The sequence below is a fragment of the Salvelinus sp. IW2-2015 genome, linkage group LG11 (assembly GCF_002910315.2).
Source record: "Salvelinus sp. IW2-2015 linkage group LG11, ASM291031v2, whole genome shotgun sequence".
NCBI classification, from domain to species: domain Eukaryota; kingdom Metazoa; phylum Chordata; class Actinopteri; order Salmoniformes; family Salmonidae; genus Salvelinus; species Salvelinus sp. IW2-2015.
The window spans coordinates 7754342-7774894 of NC_036851.1; the positions used below are offsets into that span (position 1 = coordinate 7754342).

Here is a 20553-nt window from a genome sequence, read left to right on the forward strand (position 1 = left end):
TAATCACAATAAATAAATGAAATGACTTTGTTAAAGCAACAAAATAACTAGGGCTTTACAATGACGGTGAAAAGTTGGGAGATATTTTGGGGTTAAGTGGGTTAAAATCTTCCTAGGACTCCCAGAGGGACATGTCAAACTTGTGAATTTTGGCACTTTAGTAAGTCTTTATTCATGTAAAAAATATATATATTTATTGAATTTTCCATGTGGTCTATATTAGAGGACACTTCATTTAATATAACAGGCTTTTAAAATTCTATATTAGTGCACAATTTCTACTTAAAATATCTAAGTCTGGGTTTACATAGGGACGCAAAAGGCACTTCTTTTGTGCAATGACCCTTAAAAAGATCTCAATCGGATCACAATGGCTTTGTTTACACAGGCAGCCCWATTCTGATATTTTTTCCACTAATTCATCTTTTGACCAATCACATCAGATATTTTCYCATCAGATCTTTTTCAGAGCTGGTCTGATTCGTCAAAAGACCAATTAGCGAAAAAAATATAAGAATTGGGCTGCCTGTGTAAATGCAGCCAATGTGTCTTTTAATTGTCTACACCTGTGGACGAGATCAGGGGCGCATGTTAGCACCAGGTATAAACAGGGCTTCTCTGCTCTCTATTTGTTTTCTCTCTCTGCATCTCTCTCTCGCAAACCCTTTTCCTTCAGCCATCTAAAGCACTTTCTTTTTCTCCTCCTCTCTCTACATCTCTTTCACAGTCTARGTGTGTACCCAGCAGACTCCTCCCTAAGTCCCAGCTTGGTTTGTTTCTCTGAGTTCTTGTAGACTGAAGCCACTCCAGAACTCCACTGTCAGAGATCACTCTACAACCAGGGAGTTTCAGCAACACACACACTACAAAAGGTAAGATGGGACTATCTCAACACCTACCAGCTACTGTAGCCACTGCTTTCATGATGCATAGTATACAGCAACAGGCCGCCGAACACATTCAAAATGTTTATTACTATCCAAGGCTGCACAGATTCTTCTGCTTTTTCACTTTAAAAGTGCAGGGCAGATCACATTTGATGTGCTAGAAACTTAAAAGGGTAAAATAAGCTGTTGTAAGTAGGGAATTAATTACTGAGTAGCTTGATTGTGTGTGAAGATGATGACTGCAGCTTTTAGATCATGATGGATGACAGAACACATTGTTAGATGTCAAATCACCTAAATGTTTTGGCTGGCTACATTCATGGTTCTATTTCCTGAGCAGCTGCAGGAAAGGAGTCACAACTCAGGAAATGATGAGTAATGTATGTGACCAGCTTCCTATGCAATGTGTTGCTCAAAATATTTTTTCAAAAGTGATATTCTCTGTCTAAAGCTSCCTGACCTGGTCAGTGACTAAGGTCATGAAGTGACTGCTAACATGTAGTTGAATTGCATTAACATTTGGTAATTTAGCAGACGCTCTTATCCAGAGCAACTTACATGGACAATTAGGGTTAAGTGCCTTGCTCAAGGACACATCGACAGATTTTTCACCTCGTCCACTCTGGGATTTGAAAAAGRGTCGTTTCGGTTACTGGCCCAATGCCCTTAACCACTAGGCTACCACAAAATGAAGATCATTTCCTCTTTACTCAAATTGCTGATTAGCACCTTCTGTCTTGGTGACATATTTCAACAAGAGAGATTTAAGTACAGTACACTCATCCAACAGCAATTTATTTAAATTCAACAGTAGACTTGATAAGTTGGGTTAGGTCAAAGACTGTTCTGAGTGAGTGTTCTGGCACCTCCCTAGCCTCAGGAMTAACTTTGAATTTCATGAAAAGGAGAATAAACAGTGAAAGTGCCTGCAGGTACCGTAGCCAAACCCAGCAGCAGTTTTAACTCTACGGCCATTCCTTTATCTTCATTTTGAGTACATTCCTAAAATACCATACATTTAGACGAAAGGGTATATACAGAGGATACCCAGGCTCTATTGTGTAAATACTGTATGTTCTCTCATTTGTAAAGTTCTTGATTACATGACCAGAACCCTAGTTAGTCTAGCTGGTTGACTTGAAAAAAAAAAAAAAAAAATTATGGTCAAGTCACAAGGTCTGGAAAAACCTCACATTGTATACACAGCTTCAAGCATTCCTCCTACTGTACGTCTCCTACCATCCAATGCGTGTCAGGAACTGTAGAAGTATACTTGCTTATTTATATGTAAGGAACTCCTCCCAGTCAGTGGTTGTCCAACAGAAGGAACCACATACCTCCCATTTCTATGTAAGGAACTAACACTCCACTAACTCCGCAGAATGCCTTTGGGAGGAGGAAATAAGTGTGGCTGCTGCCAGAAGACCGTGTACTTCGCTGAGGAAGTGCAGTGCGAGGGGAAATATTTCCACAAGTCCTGCTTTCTGTGCAGTAAGTGATCGGCGTGAGGTCATCACGTTCTTTCGTAAACCACATTGACTTGACTACTAATGTACCAATTATTCCGAGCTGACATTAAGAGCTCGGGATGGAATGTGAAGTATTTGGCACTCGGAGGAAGCGGAGCATCCAAAGGTTCTCGGTTCTCGCTAGCATGTCCTTATTTGGAGAGGGAGAAATGGATGTGTCACAGGCCTTATATGGGAGAAAAGGTACCAGAGAGTGATCTGGCTCAGATGAGTGTTTGTTAGTTTGAGTTAACTATGCACCTCTCTCGCCCCCAGAGTCAGAACGTCAAATGTTACATCCCATAATGTCTTTGCAGTGACTCAGACTCTAAYGAGTCAAATGTCTGCAACTACATGGCCTGTTGCTGATAAACATAACACGAGATGACCTCTAATTGGAAGACTGTTAGTATTGGTGTGTAGCTTCTAAACTGCTTGTGTTGCTGATATGGCACAGCATTGACCAATCAGTCCAATGCCACTAAATCTGTCTGCCTCTCCCTGCCTAAAATATTCTGCTCTTAGTGGCATGTAAGAAGAACCTGGACAGCACAACGGTGGCCTGCCATGTGGATGAAATCTACTGCAAATCCTGCTACGGCAAGAAGTATGGGCCAAAAGGCTATGGCTTTGGTGGGGGAGCAGGCACCCTGAGCATGGACACGGGGGCACATCTTGGAATCAGACCTGAAGAGTAAGGAAGTAATCTTAGAGTTGTATGTACTCTCCATACCAATAGGTCTACCAGGGCTATTTCCACAGCACTGCTGATATTCATCATTCCCTTCTAATAAGGGACTGATTTAAAACCTGGGATAACATTACATTAATTAATCAATCAATTAGGGATAAAGGAAAAGCTGCAGACCTTGAGGCCTGACTTGAATGCTGTTCTATGTAGTTTAATCCTAACAAATCTAACCACAGTYAGCTGCATAGTGTTAGTCATTACATATCCAGTAAGACGGTCCGTTTGTTCATCAACAGGCAAGCAGCCCACCGCCCCACCAACAACCCCAARGCCTCAAAGTTGGCCACTAAGTTTGGTAGCTCAGATGTGTGCCCGCGCTGCGCCAAGGCTGTCTATTCTGCCGAGAAGGTGCTCGGAGGTGGAAATGTAAGTCAGTGTTTTGGGCTGATCCTGTTTTTTGGAAGGGGGAGAGCTACTTTATGGGTAATCTCTAACCCTGCTTCTCCTGAACATCATGGGGTGGTTCCCGGACARAGGTTAAGCCTAGTCCTGGACTAAAAAGCACTTTTAATGGAGATTCTCCATTGAGCTTGCAGTCTAGTCCAGGACTAGGCTTAATCTATGMCCGGGAAACCGCCTATATATTTAACAGTACTAATGGCCATACTGTATCAACGGCTGCGGTGGGTCAATGGAAATGCATGATTGGGGATATCTTATCTGTGTTCAAATACTGTAATGTGAAGGAGAAATACCAGTTATTGTTGACATACTGTATCTGTGCAGCCCAGTGCTGAGACAACACTTCTCCTAATCTGTCTTTTCCAGTCCTGGCACAAGAGCTGCTTCCGCTGTAGCAAGTGTGGGAAGGGGCTGGAATCAACCACTGTGGCTGACAAAGATGGTGAAATCTACTGTAAAGGTGGGTGTACTCTATTTCTGAACTTCTACTGTAACAGAATTWAAATAAAACTAGAGAAAATACAAATACTGTAGCGTCTTATCAATTTATGTTCCTTTTTGTATTTATATACATTATTATATCACGTATTTTACCTTTTCATCSACAGCATGTTATGCCAAGAACTTTGGTCCAAAGGGCTTTGGGTTCGGCCAGGGGGCAGGAGCTCTGGCACATGCTCAGTAGAGCTCAGGCCTCCTTGGACTCCTAAACATTTGWCTGCAAATCCCTGGATTCCCCAGTCACCCTGTTTAATCCTGTCTCATTCCAGCTACTGGCAGAGGCTCAATAGCAACACACAGTGCAGTTTACCTATGTGCTTACCTTACCAGCGGCATTAGCTGCTCATGTTTTGTTTCTAAGATCTGGCATTAATGAGGTTAATACTCTGCATGATACATTCTTTTGTAACCGCTGAGAGAACCAAGACTTACCAGCTTGTTCATTTTGGCCTAATAAACTCCTTTTTGCAATTTGAATATACACCAAGTGAGTCAGTTTATTGACAGTAAGTTGGACACACCCTGGTTTTGTTTGGCAGTTGGTGAGTTTGCTTAACGGGGTCAATTATCAGAGGCAAAGTGAAAGACGAAAATCATAAAGTATTGTAGTCCAAGGCTATGAATTCTGAAGACTTGCATTGATCTTATCCTATGAGATATACTGTGCACATTAAAAGGTAACAAACTAAGACAAAAAAGCATTGAATTAGATTATGGGATCATTGTTTGGGAAATAGGCTTGAATGACAACAGCACATCTGGCAACAAACAACCCGATTTTTAAAAAGTTTGGACATCAGAGCAACCTAGAGGGAGTCAGAAAAGGAGGTGCATATGATAGGTAAGCTATACAAAAACTTGCTGAGAGCATATCCTACTGACAATCTCTTAAAAGAAAATGACTATTGGAACCAACATTTAAGTTGATTTTGTTGGCACAAGATGGCGGGAAGGTTTGAGCATAATTAATGGCATTACAGTTAACAAATGTATGCTTAATCCAGTATAAACTAATGTAKATTTATCCACAAGTGTAAAACTGATTCAATCCACACATTCTGTGAACGTTAAAGTCTAAATGTATGGGCAGAGATAGAAAGTTGCCTGTCAGAAGTATTATAATTAACTTTCAATCRGTCTGCGTATTTCAAGACATGGCATATGGTGGGCGAGATGCCAGTGGGCTGGATGATTCACTTCTCACTCATCTTGAAAAAAACATGTACTTAAACCTGGAAATCAATGTGCCATAATTAATACAATGGGAAACCGAATTATTTAAAAAATGGAAACAGTATGGGTGACGAGAAATAAATTGGTACCATTTTAAGGCKATGAGTCAACCATTGTCATTTGATGGGGGGAAGAGCTGTCTGGGTTCGTTATTAGAACTATTTTTACCCACTGCAAAATGCAACTGGGCCACTAAAGAATTCCACTCGTACAAAAAAAGGAATTCCTTTTCAATTCAGTCAGTGGTTACATTGCAAGTTAATGTTTTATTTGAATTATAATTGGCGGAATTCAGACCTGAGATACATGGAACTTAATTCCCTTTTCACACACTTCTCTCTTCGAGCATTCTGACCTAGAACTTAAGCATGAGGAAATGCATGTGCCAGCCATTTGTTTGTGGTGAAGATCACAGAAATGGAGGTGTGGCAGATCTGTCTACGATAGGAGAAGCTATATAAGGACATGCCCATTGTAATGGCTGAAATGGAATTAATGGGACAGTATCAAACATGTTTGACTCRGTTCTATTTACGCCATTACAATGAGCCCATCCTCCTATAGCTCCTCCCACCAGCCTCTGGTGTATACAGATTAATGTTCTGATCTTGACATGTGCTGCATTCATAGAAATGTGGGAAGGTGGTATTTACCACATACAACTGGGAAAAAAATCTACTTGAACACCCCTCCAACTGGTAATTAGTGGGAAACTCGTTTATCATCCCTGTGCTCCAATTCCTTCCACATGCTGATGTCACCGAAGGAAATTACCTCTAACAGCACTTTCGGCAGTTAAATGCAACAAAACATTAATTATAAAAAGCTAACAATTAATATTTTAACTCTATATTTTGTTTACAAGCATGATGGCTGTACTGTTAGTTTGTGGTTGATGCAGCTTGTTGAGCATTATCCAATCAGCATTTCTTAAATAATTAAAAGCAAGTGAATGCATCCAACTGGTATTTATTACTTTCCCACATGGTTATGAACGCAGCATTAAWTCCCTAATAATTCCACCACCTTTACACAAGGTCAAGCAAACCTGTCTGTTGCAAGTGGAAAAACACTTTTTTTTCTGATAGAAATAACGGCGTTCTCCATGCACTTGTAATTAATAGATTGATARGAGCTATTGATAAGCGCTAGCTAAATGGGTAATCTGGATAAGGGGYTTGTAAATATAGGCTAAATGACAATTAGATATATTTTACCTTATGATCTCTGGAGATACGGTAGAGTATGAAATGCTATGCCGTTATGCAGAATTTAATGTATGGTTTTATAATTGGCAGGGATTACATTTGAAAACACAAATGGCATGACAAGTAATATTTCACATTTGTTCTGTCTAGAATGTTTTAATCATGGAATTCGATTATTTAATAATTAGTACTTATCAAATTAGTAATTTAACACGATATCAATGGTTTTAATCATACGCACCGACTTTTCCTATTACGCYAAGAACAAATTCAGTTTGCGCCTGTGACCGTGCTATCGYGTGCCATGTGTTCGSTACCAAATGTCATGGTTTATTTGAATCCTTTTTACGGTAATTTAGCTAGCTAACCCAAACAACAATCGCCATGTTTTTKAAAATGTCCAAGAAATTATTCCAGTCGTCACGTGACTTGTATCTGCTCTGTGATTGGATGATACAGACCGCAATGCTGTTCGGGGTGTGTAGTTTGTTTGTCCCCTAACGCTGGTATGTACTGTATACAGTCTTGTACCCTTGACTCTTTCATATATAATTTTTTTAAGCAATTTAAATTATTGGAATGAATGGGTCACCCCAGAGATTATTATACCTCTTCAACATTTGGAACCACGCTACCAGCATGTTGTTGAAATGTGTATGCCAAACCATATGTGTATGCCAAACCATAACTCCAGAAAGAGGGACACAGCCCATCTGAGCCCTATTAAATTGATTCAGTGCGTGRAAAGGAGCCACACCCGCTACACGCAACAGCGCCTCTTCAACCTCAGGAGCCTTAAGAAATTTGGCTTGGCAAAACAAAACGTTGATTTGATTTTGACAGAGATGGAATCCATACCTATGACAAAGTATTGCAACTGTTTAGTCATAGTCCTCTCTGTGTACATGGGCTGCTCGTTTCCATGCAACAGTCAAACAAATCGACAGCACTTTGGTTGATCCTGCTGCCATATATAAATCGAAATTAAAATCAGCTGTCATGCGATGCATCAGTAGGCCTAGTTCTCAAGTGACAGAAATCCCAACCGACATTCTCCTTATTGCCTGGTACAACAGGCAASCATAAATGGGAGATAGGCCTACTTGCTTCTTGACAAAAAACAGCAGAAGCATAACAATCAATTTCAGGCCTGCAAGTTTGCAGTAATTTCACATTGTCTAGGGGTGCAGAGAAGATATAGCAATTGTATAACTCATTTCATGCAATTTTTCGTAGCGGCCGCGGCCCCCTAAATGGTCGCTTATGTCTAGGGCTGGCCCTGCGCACATACACAAAAGCAAACCAAGCACTTAAGCATCTGACAACCCAATCAGAGTGGTAGAATCAGATGGTGATACACTGGTCTATGTATAGTTGGCAGGACCCTGCTATTGTGTGGTGGATATGATTGCATTCCTTTCATCAACTGCGGGGCTTAACATTGTCTGCAGTTAATATTCTAATCAGGCCGCGGGGGCCTGCTGTTCTCAGGGGGCAGCGTGTGTCTGCAATACCTTTCTCATTACCAGCAAACAGAGATCTGAAATACAGGGTGAATACAACCCAGGGCCGGCTCCAGGCATAAGCGAAATAAGCGGTCACTTAGGGCTCCAGGARGCTAGGGAGCCCCAGACCAAAAAAATWACTCAGTCGGGGTCTCAACTTACTGTTGAGAGTTAGAATGGTAGAATACACAAGGTGCAAGTTTGAAATGTGGTTGTGCATCAGCAATTTTTCTCGTTATGTCAGTAACTGACAGTCACTCAATTAGCCATGTCAGCTAACACTTTTCAGATTGGTAAATTAGTCTAGCCAGCTATCTAAACTTGTAGTTCTCATGGCTGAATAACAACCGGGCCAAAGGCCCTGACCTCCAGGGGGCCCCCATTGATTTTGTTAGTCACTCTCACTCAGATATCATTAACATTATATCAGGACATTTGCTTTAAAAATGCAACATTTTCTCTACACCCCATGGCAAAATATGTACAATTGTATGAAATGTGTTATAAAATTGCTAAATGTTCTCTTCGCCCAATGGAAAAATTTGTAGAATTGAAGGAAATGAACTTTAAAACTGACATGTCTCTCTGCCGTCAAGAGGGGGCCCACTAAAATGTTTTGCCCGCGAGGTCGGGGAGGGGAGGGGAGGCAACCAAATCTCGCTTTGGGCCCCCAAAAGGCTAGAGCCGGCCCTGACACAACTGCTTGCAAACCAACCCACTGGATAATTTATCAAGGCTCCATAGTCAGAAAATAGTAAAAAGCAGTTGTGTTCATTTGGACAACTTCCTCCACTTGGTATTCATTACTGTCCCCAACCAACAGTAAGACTGGGCAGGGTCTTCGCAGTAAAACTGACATGATCCTTTGTAGCTCAGTTGGTAGAACATAGAGCTTGTAATGCCAGAATAGTGGGTTTGATTCCCGGGACCACCCATACATAAAATCTATGCACACATGACTGTAATTTGCTTTGGATGAAAGTGTTTGCTAAATGGCATATTATTGTGATACCTGATAAGGAAAGTGTCTGTCCCCACCTGGCACAACACACAGCCCACTAACAKAATGTGTTATCACTGAGCAGCTGCTGGATCATGACCTACAGTACCAACACCACTGGAAAGTTCAGCATCATAAGCATTGGATAAGGGAGACCACTAMGGTGTGTGTGTGTGTTCTATTTAGGGGTCCCAGTGACGGGCAGGAGGGACAATGGGAGGCTGAGTTAAATACTCTGGTGCATTCTTCTTCCCATCACTCTGAGCCTCTACAGGACATCTCCAAACTCAGCAGAGAAAGGTAAGACTGGGCTCCTCTCTGAATGTGATATTGTGTAGACAATGCTTAGAGCTTTTCTGTATTTCCTGAATTTGAGGTTTTCAGGTCTGATAATTGCAGAACATTATTCATTGTAATATTTGTTATTATCGGTGTATTTCCGTATGTATTTTTGAAAACMATTTAACTATTTTGAAAACATCTCACATACTTTTAGATTCTATTTACAGATGCTCAAAATTAAACTGTAAATCAGTAGCAAATCTAAATAAACATTTTAGGGTAGGCCTATTAGAAAAATCTGGAATCAATTTATGTTTTCTGTCTTTTTTTTCTTTTCTTTTTTACAATTTGTTTGTTTAGAAAATGTATTTAGCAATTTCAGGTTTCCAACTTATTTGAGTTTTCAAATGTCTCTTTTGTTCTATTCAATTGTCTTTTCTTTTGGGAAAGATTATTTTCTGAGATTGTTTTACAGGTCTTTCTATGTTTTACCAGTTATTTCTGTAAAGTGTTCCACACTGGTTTCCCATTACTAATCATTTACACTGGATTCCCATCCAAACTGGACACTGCAACATTCCTTTATGGAATTGGGAATTCTAAAAAAGAACTTCCCAAATCCAGACCTCCTGGTCTATTTGTAGAGCATTATCCAGTGAAAATAAGCAGGAGAAAGCTAGGATTGTTATCTGTCTGGAATAGTTACCATGCCAGGGCTGATGCACGTCTCTCCCCCTGTCTGCAATCACTTTCTTTTTGGGGGGAGTGCCACTGTCAGCAGAGAGAGGCGGCAGGGGGATGGGTCGCAGGCCCCAGGCTCCAAGCCAGAGGGTCAGATGTAYAAGTGGGGACTGGTGATGTAGACCACTTGGAGCCCTGAGCGACCACTTGAKCTGCTGATAATGTACTGTAGTAGTTGGAGAAAAACAACTCATGGCTAGATAGTAAACAACTATGACCAAATGGAAACATGCTCTATAGTTCATTTAGCAAACSAAGGAGTGAATAACAAAAAAAAGCTATGATTTAGGTGTTTTTCAGTCATATTACATGAGTATGATAGTTACTTTTCATAAAGATGACAATACACTGTAGAATCATGCAATTACTTTGTGTTGCATATCAGTACATTGAAAGCTATGATGATATGTCAAGGGAACTGAAATGGGAGACATAATTACCGTAGGCTTACAGGTGCAAATGGTCTCTCTTGTCAAGTTCTTCTGAAACATAGGTTTTATTTGTTCTAGGGGAATCTACATTGCCAAGATGCCGGAGCAAGTGTAAGTGTATTCTTTTCCAGCGAACCCCTTCATGAGACGGGTCAGACAGCACATGCCAGTTATCTTTAGAAACACTAACAATGACTGCCTGATAAATTCTGTGTGCCACATTGGGAAGTATTTCAGATATTATGCTAAATTATGTTTGCACTAAAATGTGTTTTTTTCTTTACAGACAAGAGGTGAGATTTAATTCTAATTCTATTGCATAAATGCCAATAAACCCTGATTAAGTGAGACATTAATTATACTGTCAATCTATGACTAACTTAATCAAATTGATTCATCTTTTTGAAGCGAAAGTCGAAGATCTCGGCCTCCCGTAAGCTCATGCTCAAGGTGAGTCCATAGCCACACTATGACCACAGCGATAACACTTGACTGTTTGGCAACTACCTCAGCCGTATGAGGCCATACGTTTGAAGTATTTAAATGTGTTTTCAGAGCTTAATGGTGGCCAAGGCGAAGGAGGAGATCGAGCAGGAGTTAGTGGATAAAGAGGAGGAGAAGGAGAGGTATCTGACAGAGAGAGCKCCCGCCTTACAGACCGGTGGRATGTCCTTTGCTGAGCTCCAGGTACTCCCATCCATACACACGTTCAGTAAACCTATTGACTACATTGTCCTGGGTACTAACTAGTTCACTGCAAAATCCGAATTTCCCCAACAGGAGTTATGTCGGGAGTTACATGCCAAGGTTGACGTGGTGGATGAGGAACGATATGACATTGAAGCCAAAGTCATGCACAACACCAGAGAGGTACAGTGCCTACAGTGCCGCTTGAAACATACCTTCTAAATGTGGTTCATATATCCACGACATGGTCGACTCCAAGGGCTAYCTTTAAAGACGGTGTAATCTGAGATGCCTTTTGTGTAGCCCATAGAGAAAGAAGCCATTTTAGTTGTATCTCTAGGACGGGGTCTACCTCTTCTTTCCACCTGTCCTGTAGATCAAGGACCTGAACATCAAAGTTTTGGATCTGAGGAGGAAGTTCAAGCGGCCCAACCTGAGGAGGGTAAGGGTCTCTGCTGACGCCATCTTGCGCTCCCTCCTGGGCTCCAAACACAAGGTCTCCATGGACCTTCGGGCAAACCTCAAGTCAGTCAAGAAGGAGGACACAGAGAAGGTAKGTTTAGTTTTTCCTGGTAGATTTAGTGTGTCCTCATAAGATCAAAGGCAGCAGGCAATAAATAGTGTGATGCAACGATGAGTTTTGCTAAGTTTGTATAATATACTGCCTGGAGCTTTATTTAAATTGTCAATATTTCCCTCAACCGGTGGTAATCTAATAATCAATGACAGGAGCTAACAGTTTGTTCTTGTAACATGAAGCTGACCAGGCTAATATACTGACATCCTACTGACATGGTAGTGACTGCCAATTGTGTGTACGCTCTGCAGGAGAAGACAGTGGAGGTGAGTGACTGGAGGAAGAACGTGGAGGCCATGTCTGGCATGGAGGGAAGGAAGAAGATGTTTGACGCAGCCAAAGGCYCCCCTCAGTAGACAGAGAAGAGAATACTCCAGATGTTTCTTTAATTTCTATTCATCCTGAACATTCAAAATGCGTTAATGGTTTAAAGTCTTGTTTCAGTGGCACTACAATGCTTGTATTTATTGTTTTCAGCAAGGCTTACACAGTACAAGCTGTATGCTGCTACAATCACAATGTTCTGCTTCATCCTCACTGTTAATATTGGCCTGAGAAGAAATTATAGAGTAAATGATAGTTCATGCAATTCCACTCATTTTGCCATGGGGCAGAGAAATAATTTTGCTGTTTTAAAGCTTATTTGCTTGCCTGACACCTGAATTTAATTCCGCTGCTCTATCAATCGCGTCATACATTGTCTGAAACTAGTCGATTGTGCTGATGCCAATTTGTATAAACCTTGCTGTCCGTCTCTCCGACATTTGCAACACTGTTTCAATATTAGAATTCAATCTCCAGCTGTCCCATAGTAATGAACGTGTAAGGGTTGGGAGTCGGGACAAGACAGACAGGCAGGCAGCGTTTCTCAGCCAGTCGAAATCATGAATCAACTGGCATAATTTTAATGGATATATACAAAGAAATGTCAATTGAAAAAGGTCAAARAAATTGAAGTGAAGCTAGTTTGCAGTCTTTCCAGCTTCAGTTCGAACTTATTGTGTTAGCTGTGTTGTTGGCTAGCTCCTCTGAACAACAGTGTCCTGACGAGAAAGCACATTTTGTATGCCAGGCGAATTCACGCCTCATTAGCTCATTGTTAATCAAATCAAAGTTTATCTGTCAKGTACGCCGAATACAACAGGTGTAGACCTTACAGTGAAATGCTTACTTACAGGCTCTAACCAATAGTGCGAAAAAGGTATTAGGTGAACAATAGGTAAGTAAAGAAAWAAAACAACAGTAAAAAGACAGGCTATATACAGTAGCGAGGCTATAAAAGTAGCAAGGCTACATACAGACACCGGTTAGTCAGGCTGATTGAGGATAATATGTACATGTAGATATGGTTAAAGTGACTATGCATATATGATGAACAGAGAGTAGCAGTAGCGTAAAAGAGGGGTTGGCGGGTGGTGGGTGGCGGGACACAATGCAGATAGCCCGGTTAGCCATTTGATTACCTGTTCAGGAGTCTTATGGCTTGGGGGTAAAAACTGTTGAGAAGCCTTTTTGTCCTAGACTTGGCACTCCGGTACCGCTTGACATGCGATAGTAGAGAGAACAMTCTATGACTGGYGTGGCTGGGGTCTTTGACAAKTTTTAGGGCCTTCCTCTGACACCTCCTGGATGGCAGGCAGCTTAGCCCCAGTGATGTACTGGGCCGTACGTGCTACCCTCTGTAGTGCCTTGCGGTCAGAGGTCGAGCAATTGCCGTACCAGGCAGTGATGCAACCAGTCAGGGTGCTCTTGATGTTGCAGCTGTAGAACCTTTTGAGGATCTCAGGACCCATGCCAAATCTTTTTAGTTTCCTGGGGGGAYTAGGCTTTGTCGTGCCCMCTTCACGTCTGGTGACGAATATGTAACAAGGGTCAGCCGACGAGAGCATACAGGTCGCTGTGGTGGGTGGTATATGGGGCTTTGGTGACAAAACGGATGGCACTGTGATATACTGCATCCAGTTTGCTGAGTAGAGTGTTGGAGGCTATTTTGTAAATGACATCGCCGAAGTCGAGGATCGGCAGGATAGTCAGTTTTACGAGGGTATGMTTGGCAGCATGAGTGAAGGAGGCTTTGTTGCGAAATATGACTCCGACTAGATTTAATTTTGGATTGGAGATGTTTAATATGAGTCTGGAAGGAGAGTTTACAGTCTAGCCAGACACCTAGGTATTTGTAGTTGTCCACATATTCTAATTCAGAACCGTCCAGAGTAGTGATGCTAGTCATGCGGGAGGGTGTGGGCAGCGATCGGTTGAAAAGCATGCATCTAGTTTTACTAGCGTTTAAGAGCAGTTGGAGGTCACGGAAGGAGTGTTGTATGGCATTGAAGCTCGTTTGGAGGTTTGTTAACACAGTGTCCAAAGAAGGGCCAGATGTATACAGAATGGTGTCGTCTACATAAAGGTGGATCAGGGAATCACCAGCAGCAGGAGCGACATTGTTGATATATACAAAGAAAAGAGTCGGCCGGAGAATTGAACCCTGTGGTACCCCCATAGAGACTGCCAGAGGTCTGGACAACAGGCCCTCCGATTTGACACACTGAACTCTATCTGAGAAGTAGTTGGTGAACCAGGCAATGCAGTCATTTGAGAAACRAAGGCTGTTGAGTCTGCCGTAAAGAATACAGTGATTGACAGAGTCGAAAGCCTTGGCCATGGCGATGAAGACGGCTGCACAGTACTGTCTTTTATCGAAGGCGGTTATAATATTGTTTAGGACCTTGAGCGTGGCTGAGGTGCACCCGTTACCAGCTCGGAAACCGGATTGCACAGCGGAGAAGGTATGGTGGGATTCAAAATTGTCAGTGARCTGTTTGTTATCTTGGCTTTCGAAGACTTTAYAAAAGCAGGGCAGGATGGATATAGGTCTATAACAGTTTGGGTGGGTCCAGAGTTTCACCCCCTTTGAAYAGTCTTTAGGGATCTCGSATGATACGAAAGAGAGGTTGAACGGACTCGTAATAGGGGTTGCAACAATGGTGGCGGATCATTTTAGAAAGAAAGGGTCCAGATTGTCTAGCCCAMATGATTTGTACGGGTCCAMGTTTTGCAGCCCTTTCAGAACATCTGCTATCTGGATTTTGCTGAAGGAGAAGCTGGGGAGGCTTGGGCAAGTAGCTGCGGGGGGTGCGGAGCTGTTGGCCGGGGTTGGGGTAGCCAGGAGGAAAGAATGGCCAGCCGTAGAGAAATGCTTATTGAATTTCTCGATTATCTTGGATTTATCGGTGGTGACAGTGTTTCCTAGACTCAGTGCAATGGGCAGCTGGGAGGAGGTGCTCTTATTCTCCATMGACRTTACAGTGTCCCAAAACTTTTTGGAGTTAGATCTACAGGATGCAAATTTCTGTTTGAAAAAGCTAGCCTTTGCTTTCCTAACTGACTGCGTGTATTGGCTCCTGACTTCCCTGAAGAGTTGCATATCGCGGGGACTATTCAATGCTGGTGCAGTCCGCCACAGGATGTTTTTGTGCTGGTCYAGGGCAGTCAGGTCTGGAGTGAACCAAGTGCTATATCTGTTCTTAGTTCTACATTTTTTCAAAGGGGAATGATTATTTAAGATGGTGAGGAAATTACTTTTAAAGAACGACCAGGCACATCCTCTACTGTTGGGATGAGGTCAATATCCTTCCAGGATACCCGGGCCAGGTCGATTAGAAAGGCCTGCTCGCAGAAGTGTTTTAGGGAGCGTTTGACATTGATGAGGGGTGGTCGTTTGACCGCGGACCCATAGCGGATGCAGGCAATGAGGCAGTGAGCGCTGAGATCCTGATTGAAAACAGCAGAGGTGTATTTGGAGGGAAAGTTGTTCAGGATAATATCTATGAGGGTGCCCATGTTTACGGATTTAGGGTTGTACCTGGTGGTTCCTTGATCATTTGTGTGAGATTGAGGGCATCTAGTTTAGATTGTAGAACTGCCGGCGGTGTTAAGCATATCCTAGTTMAAGTCACCTAACAGAACGAACTCTGAAGATAGATGGGGAGCAATCAATTCACATATGGTGTCCAGGGCACAGCTGGGAGCTGAGGGGGGTCTATAACAGGCGGCAACAGTMAGAGACWTATTTCTGGAGAGATTCATTTTTWAAATTTGAAGCTCGAACTGTTTGGCCATAGACCTGGAWAGTATGACAGAACTTTGCAGGCTATCTAGCAAAAGGAACAGGTTCACATTGTCTTGAATAGACACAATATTCCCTTGTACGCCCAAGCTCCGTTAAGGGCAAGTGGTTATGTCTGGACAGGGCCCACCTCAGTCTCATAACAATAACTGCAATAGCAACTCTGTGAAGCTAGAGGACAGTGTTACCGCTGTGCTGAATTCAAACACAGTCTAATATGAGCAATGCTGTACACTCTTAGAAAAAAAAGTGCTATCTAGAACCTTAAATAMTTCTTCGGCTGTCCCCATAGAAGAACCCTTTGAAAAATCCAGGTAGAACCCTTTTTGGTTCCAGGTAGAAKCCTTTTGAGTTTCCATGTGTTCTACATAAAAGTGTTCTACCTGGAAACATAAAACTGTTATCCTATGGGGACAGCTGAAGAACCCTTTTGGAACCCTTTTTTCTAAGAGTGTAGGATGGTCTGTGTTCAGATTTCCATTCAAACTTGTGGTAGGCCTGACAATGTTGCAATAGTAGCCAAGAAGAATGTATTAACTGTGTGTCGTATCCTTACTTGAATTGCCTGTAACTTGGACTTTGTCCTTGGATGGAATATTTCTATGAAGAGTACATGGATTTCAAGTCAGAATTTTGCTCTGAGTTCTCAAGTACTTCAATACAATTATCAAGGGATATGCWGTATCACTAGATACTATCACTTGTATCCAGGTTTGAATTGATCCTAATTAAAAGGGTATGAATGAAGGTTATTATAAAGTGTTACCAATTCAGTTAAAAAGGCAAGGGGATTGTTTTTCTACAGCCACGCCGGTTATTCCGTCATAATGGCCAGTATGTTGTGTGTTCTTGCTTACATAACACATACAGTGCCTGGTGAAAACCTACACACCACTTGCATAGTTTTCAGATTTGARTGCGTTAAAATGTAATTGGATTAAATTTGATTTCTTTCATACTTATCTACACAACCTGCTCCACAATTTCAAAGTGAAATAAATAATATAGTCAATTTTCTCAATGAATATACAAAATAAAATGCCTTGACTGCGTATGTCTTCACACCACAGAATTAATACTGTACTTGGTGGAAGGGGCGCAAGAGGTGTGTAGATTTTCACTGTAGGTTACATAACGTCTCCATACGTATATCATGGGACATGAGACAAAGCTGGCCTCCGCTTTCTGAAGGTCCTACAGGCTCCCAAAAGTGTGTCAGAAATCTCACGCCACACAACCTATAAACAACCAGAGGGCAGAAACACACACTATAAACAAAACCTTTCAAAGGCTGTGGCCTTTAGGCGGTGTGAGGCATGTGCTGAATCATAATTCTCCGTTAGATCTGATACGTGTGGGGTCTCATGTTAATAGAGAATGTTGGTTTCTATTAAAAGGTTTGGCATGGAGATAAAGAGTGCTGTAAACATGTTGTTGCAAGTTAGCAGAGKGGAATAAGACAKWGAACAATGGAGGTGCAGCAGAGGATTCAGCAGTTCAAGTGTGTGAAGAACAGAACTACGTCTATACCCTTCAACTGCAGTGTAACAATACTCTCCAATCCAAATATATAGCTAATTATAAACCGAGTAGTTTGGGTCCTGGATGCAGATTGGCTGAAACAGCATTCCAGCCGTGTGTATATCAGACAATAAACCATGGGTATGATGCAAAACTACTTGTTTACTGAACAGAAATAGGCCTATACCCTTCAACTGCAGTCTAACAATAATCTTCAATCCAATTGGAACATTTCTTTCCTAATCTGACTGTTGGTTTTATCTTACTGTTTGTTCCAAATTGGAAAATATTCTATACACTCTTAGAAAAAAAGGTTCTAAAAGGGTTCTTTGGCTGTCCCCATAAGAGAACCATTTGAAGAACCCTTTTTGGTTGCAGGTAGAACCCTTTTGGTTCCATGTAGGACCCTTTCCACAGAGGATTCTGCGTGGAAACAAAAAGGGGGGACAGACAAAAAACCTTTTTGGAAGCCTTTTTTATAAGAGTGTGCAAGTTGTTGCCAATGATTAACTGATTAGCAGATTAAGCAGATCAACTATCCATTTGATGAGAGTCACAATTCATAAACTATAATGACCCATAAATCTAGATATGTCCAATTAGTTCTGAATTGTGTGTGTATTAGGACTATGCTGTGCTGTCCCTAATGCTACACTCTTAGAAAAAAGGGTTCCAAGAGGGTTCTTCGGCTGTCCCCATTGGAGAACCCTTTTTGGTTTCAGGTAGAACCATTTTTGATTCCWGGTAGAACTCTGTTGGGTCCCATGTTGAACTCTCCTYCCTTGATTTACCTTTTGCCTGCCCYTTGTACTGTAATAAACTCTGAGACTCGTACTATCCGCCTCCTGTGTCTGCATCATGGGTCTTAGCCTGAGCCGTGATAGTATGAAATGGCGATGACTAACCCAGTAGACTCGGACCAGCTCCGCAACTCTGTCTCCTCCCAAGCAGCCACCATTGGAAGACACAAGAAGTTACTGCAAAGCCTTATGGAGGGACTCCATACCCAGGCAGAACGCCATGACCATGCATTCAATACATTGCTGGATCAATTCCGCYGATTCCCTACTAGGCAMCAAGCCACAACAGTAACCCAGCCATCAGCGGCGCTTCTTCCTAGCCTACCCCGGTGTCCCGAGAACCTCGCTTACCTCATCCGGAGTGCTACGCTGGATATTCTGGAACCTGCCGGGCTTTTCTCTCCCAGTGCTCCTTCATCTTRGACCTGCAGCCTTCTTCGTGCCCCTCGGACCGCTCMAAGATAGCGTACCTCATTACGCTGATGTCCGGAAGGGCACTCGCTGGTGGTGTGGGAGCAATAGTCCACCGTTTGTCTCAGTCTGGAGGACGTAGTTGTGGAGGTACGAAATGTGTTTGATTCTTCGTTGTCCGMGAGAGAGGCTGCTCGTAAGCTGCTCCAACTACGTCAAGACTCCTGTAGTGTGGCAGACTACAWAGTGGATTTTTGCACGTTGGTGGCTGAGAGTGCCTGGAACCCGGAAGCCTTTTTCTACACGTTCCTTCACGGATTATCGGAGGTTAAAGACAAGCTTGCAGCCCGGGWGCTTCCAATGGCCCTCGACTCCCTCATCACCTTGACCTTACGGATGTGCGGCTACGGGAATGTTGGAGGGAGAGGAGGTCTGTTCCCAGTCACACTCGCTCGTCCACTGCTCCCACCTCGTGGCTGCACTCATCTGGGGTATAGAGAGCCAGTTCCTTATGGGGGAGGTCTGGCTAACCGGATGTTGGTCCCGGACTCTGCCAATTCCCCGGTCCTGGAATGGGCACATTCCTCGAGACTGACCTGCCATCCAGGCTCCCGTTGGACACTGGCTTTCATCCAACGCTTTTGGTGCCTTCCATGGTTCCTGATGTCTCCGCATTCGTCTCAGCCTGCACTGTGTGCGCACAAAATAAGACTCCACGACAGCTCTGGCTGGCCTTCTTCAACCACTCCCTGTTCCTCACGGCCCCTGGTCCCATATATCCCTAGACATTGTTACTGGTTTTCCTCCGTCAGATGGCAACACCACAATCCTGACGGTGGTGGATAGGTTTTCTAAAGCCGCCCATTTTATTCTCCTTCCAAAGTTAACCTCAGCCTAGGAGACGGCTCAGTTCATGGTGTAGCAAGTCTTCTGGATCCATCGACTTCCGGTCGACATGGTCTCCGATCGTGGTCATAAGTTCTCGTCCCAGTTCTGGAAGGCGTTCTGCACCCTCATTGGGTCGTCGGACAGCCTGTCCTTTGGTTTTCACCCCCAAACTAATGGCCAGTCGGAGCGAGCCAATCAGGACCTGGAGACGGTTCTTCGTTGCTGTTTCCTGTGCTCTAGTTTTTGTTTCTTCCTAGTRTTCCCAGTTCTGACCTTTCTGCCTGTCCTGAKCCTGATCCTGCCTGCCATCATGTACCTGCCTGACTCTGATTTGGATTACGACTCTCTGCCTGCCTTGTCTTACCTTTTGCCTGCCCCTTGTACTATAATAAAGTGAAACTCGTAGTATCCATCTCATGTGTCTGCATCTGCGTCTTAGCCTGAGCCTTGATAGGTTCTCCTATGGGGACAYCCGAAGAACTCTTTTAGGTTCTACATAGCACCTAATAGTGTATCTGGTGACCTAACRAGGAAGATAGTGGCCCTGCAGTAACTCAGGTCAGAGGTGTTGACCCATGCTATTTTGTTCTTTGAATTTGTAAAGTGATGTCAGACTTTGCTCTGGGGTAAGATGTTAAGATGTTCCTGTTCGAATGCTTTTCTGTGTGTTGTGTGTGTGCGCGCAACGTGCACTTAGAGGTCAACATAACATAGTACGTGTACATTTCTGTGGGAGGGTGTGCATGCTTTTGTACATTCGTGCATGTAGGGGGGCATAAACTTAATCCTTCCCTTTCCCCGCCAAACCTGACATTCATCCCTATTTGGGAGCATCTAGGGTTGTCCAGTCCCAGTCTATGTAAAAATAGACTGAAGTGAAGCCTACGGAGAACACTTGTTTACTCATTGTATGTGATGCAGGCTACCATCTGTTAGCGGGTATCTGCCCACCCATTGTAGACACAGCCAGAGAGGGCCATGTGATCCTCAACAGGGTTTAAAAGCTTATGGTTCCAACAGAGACTGGTATACAATACAATCCCACATTGTCCCCCCATCTCAAGCCCACACTGCACTACTCTGGGTAAGTCTGC

The 20553-nt window shown here is 42.9% G+C and overlaps 2 protein-coding genes across 3 annotated transcripts; both read left to right on the top strand.

Moving 5' to 3' along the window:
• Window positions 1-626: 626 nt before the first annotated feature.
• On the top strand, window positions 627-4526 carry LOC111969727 (cysteine and glycine-rich protein 1). Its single transcript, XM_023995947.2, has 6 exons — window positions 627-872; window positions 2269-2378; window positions 2921-3089; window positions 3383-3512; window positions 3915-4008; window positions 4157-4526. Exons 2-6 carry the CDS (start codon window positions 2270-2272, stop codon window positions 4231-4233), a joined length of 579 nt encoding a protein of 192 aa, XP_023851715.1. The 5' UTR covers window positions 627-872; window position 2269; the 3' UTR covers window positions 4234-4526.
• A 4620-nt stretch (window positions 4527-9146) lies between these two features.
• Window positions 9147-12474, top strand: LOC111969726 (troponin I, slow skeletal muscle). 2 transcript variants are annotated; one of them, XM_070445519.1, is made up of 7 exons: window positions 9147-9295; window positions 10528-10742; window positions 10858-10899; window positions 11005-11136; window positions 11230-11319; window positions 11513-11689; window positions 11965-12474. In XM_070445519.1, the coding sequence occupies exons 2-7, from the start codon at window positions 10692-10694 to the stop codon at window positions 12067-12069; spliced, it is 597 nt and encodes a 198-aa protein (XP_070301620.1). In that variant the 5' UTR covers window positions 9147-9295; window positions 10528-10691; the 3' UTR covers window positions 12070-12474. The 2 variants fall into 2 exon arrangements, with proteins under 2 accessions (XP_070301620.1, XP_070301621.1); XM_070445520.1 differs by having other exon boundaries at window positions 9166-9295; window positions 10528-10560.
• The last annotated feature ends 8079 nt before the right edge of the window (window positions 12475-20553 follow it).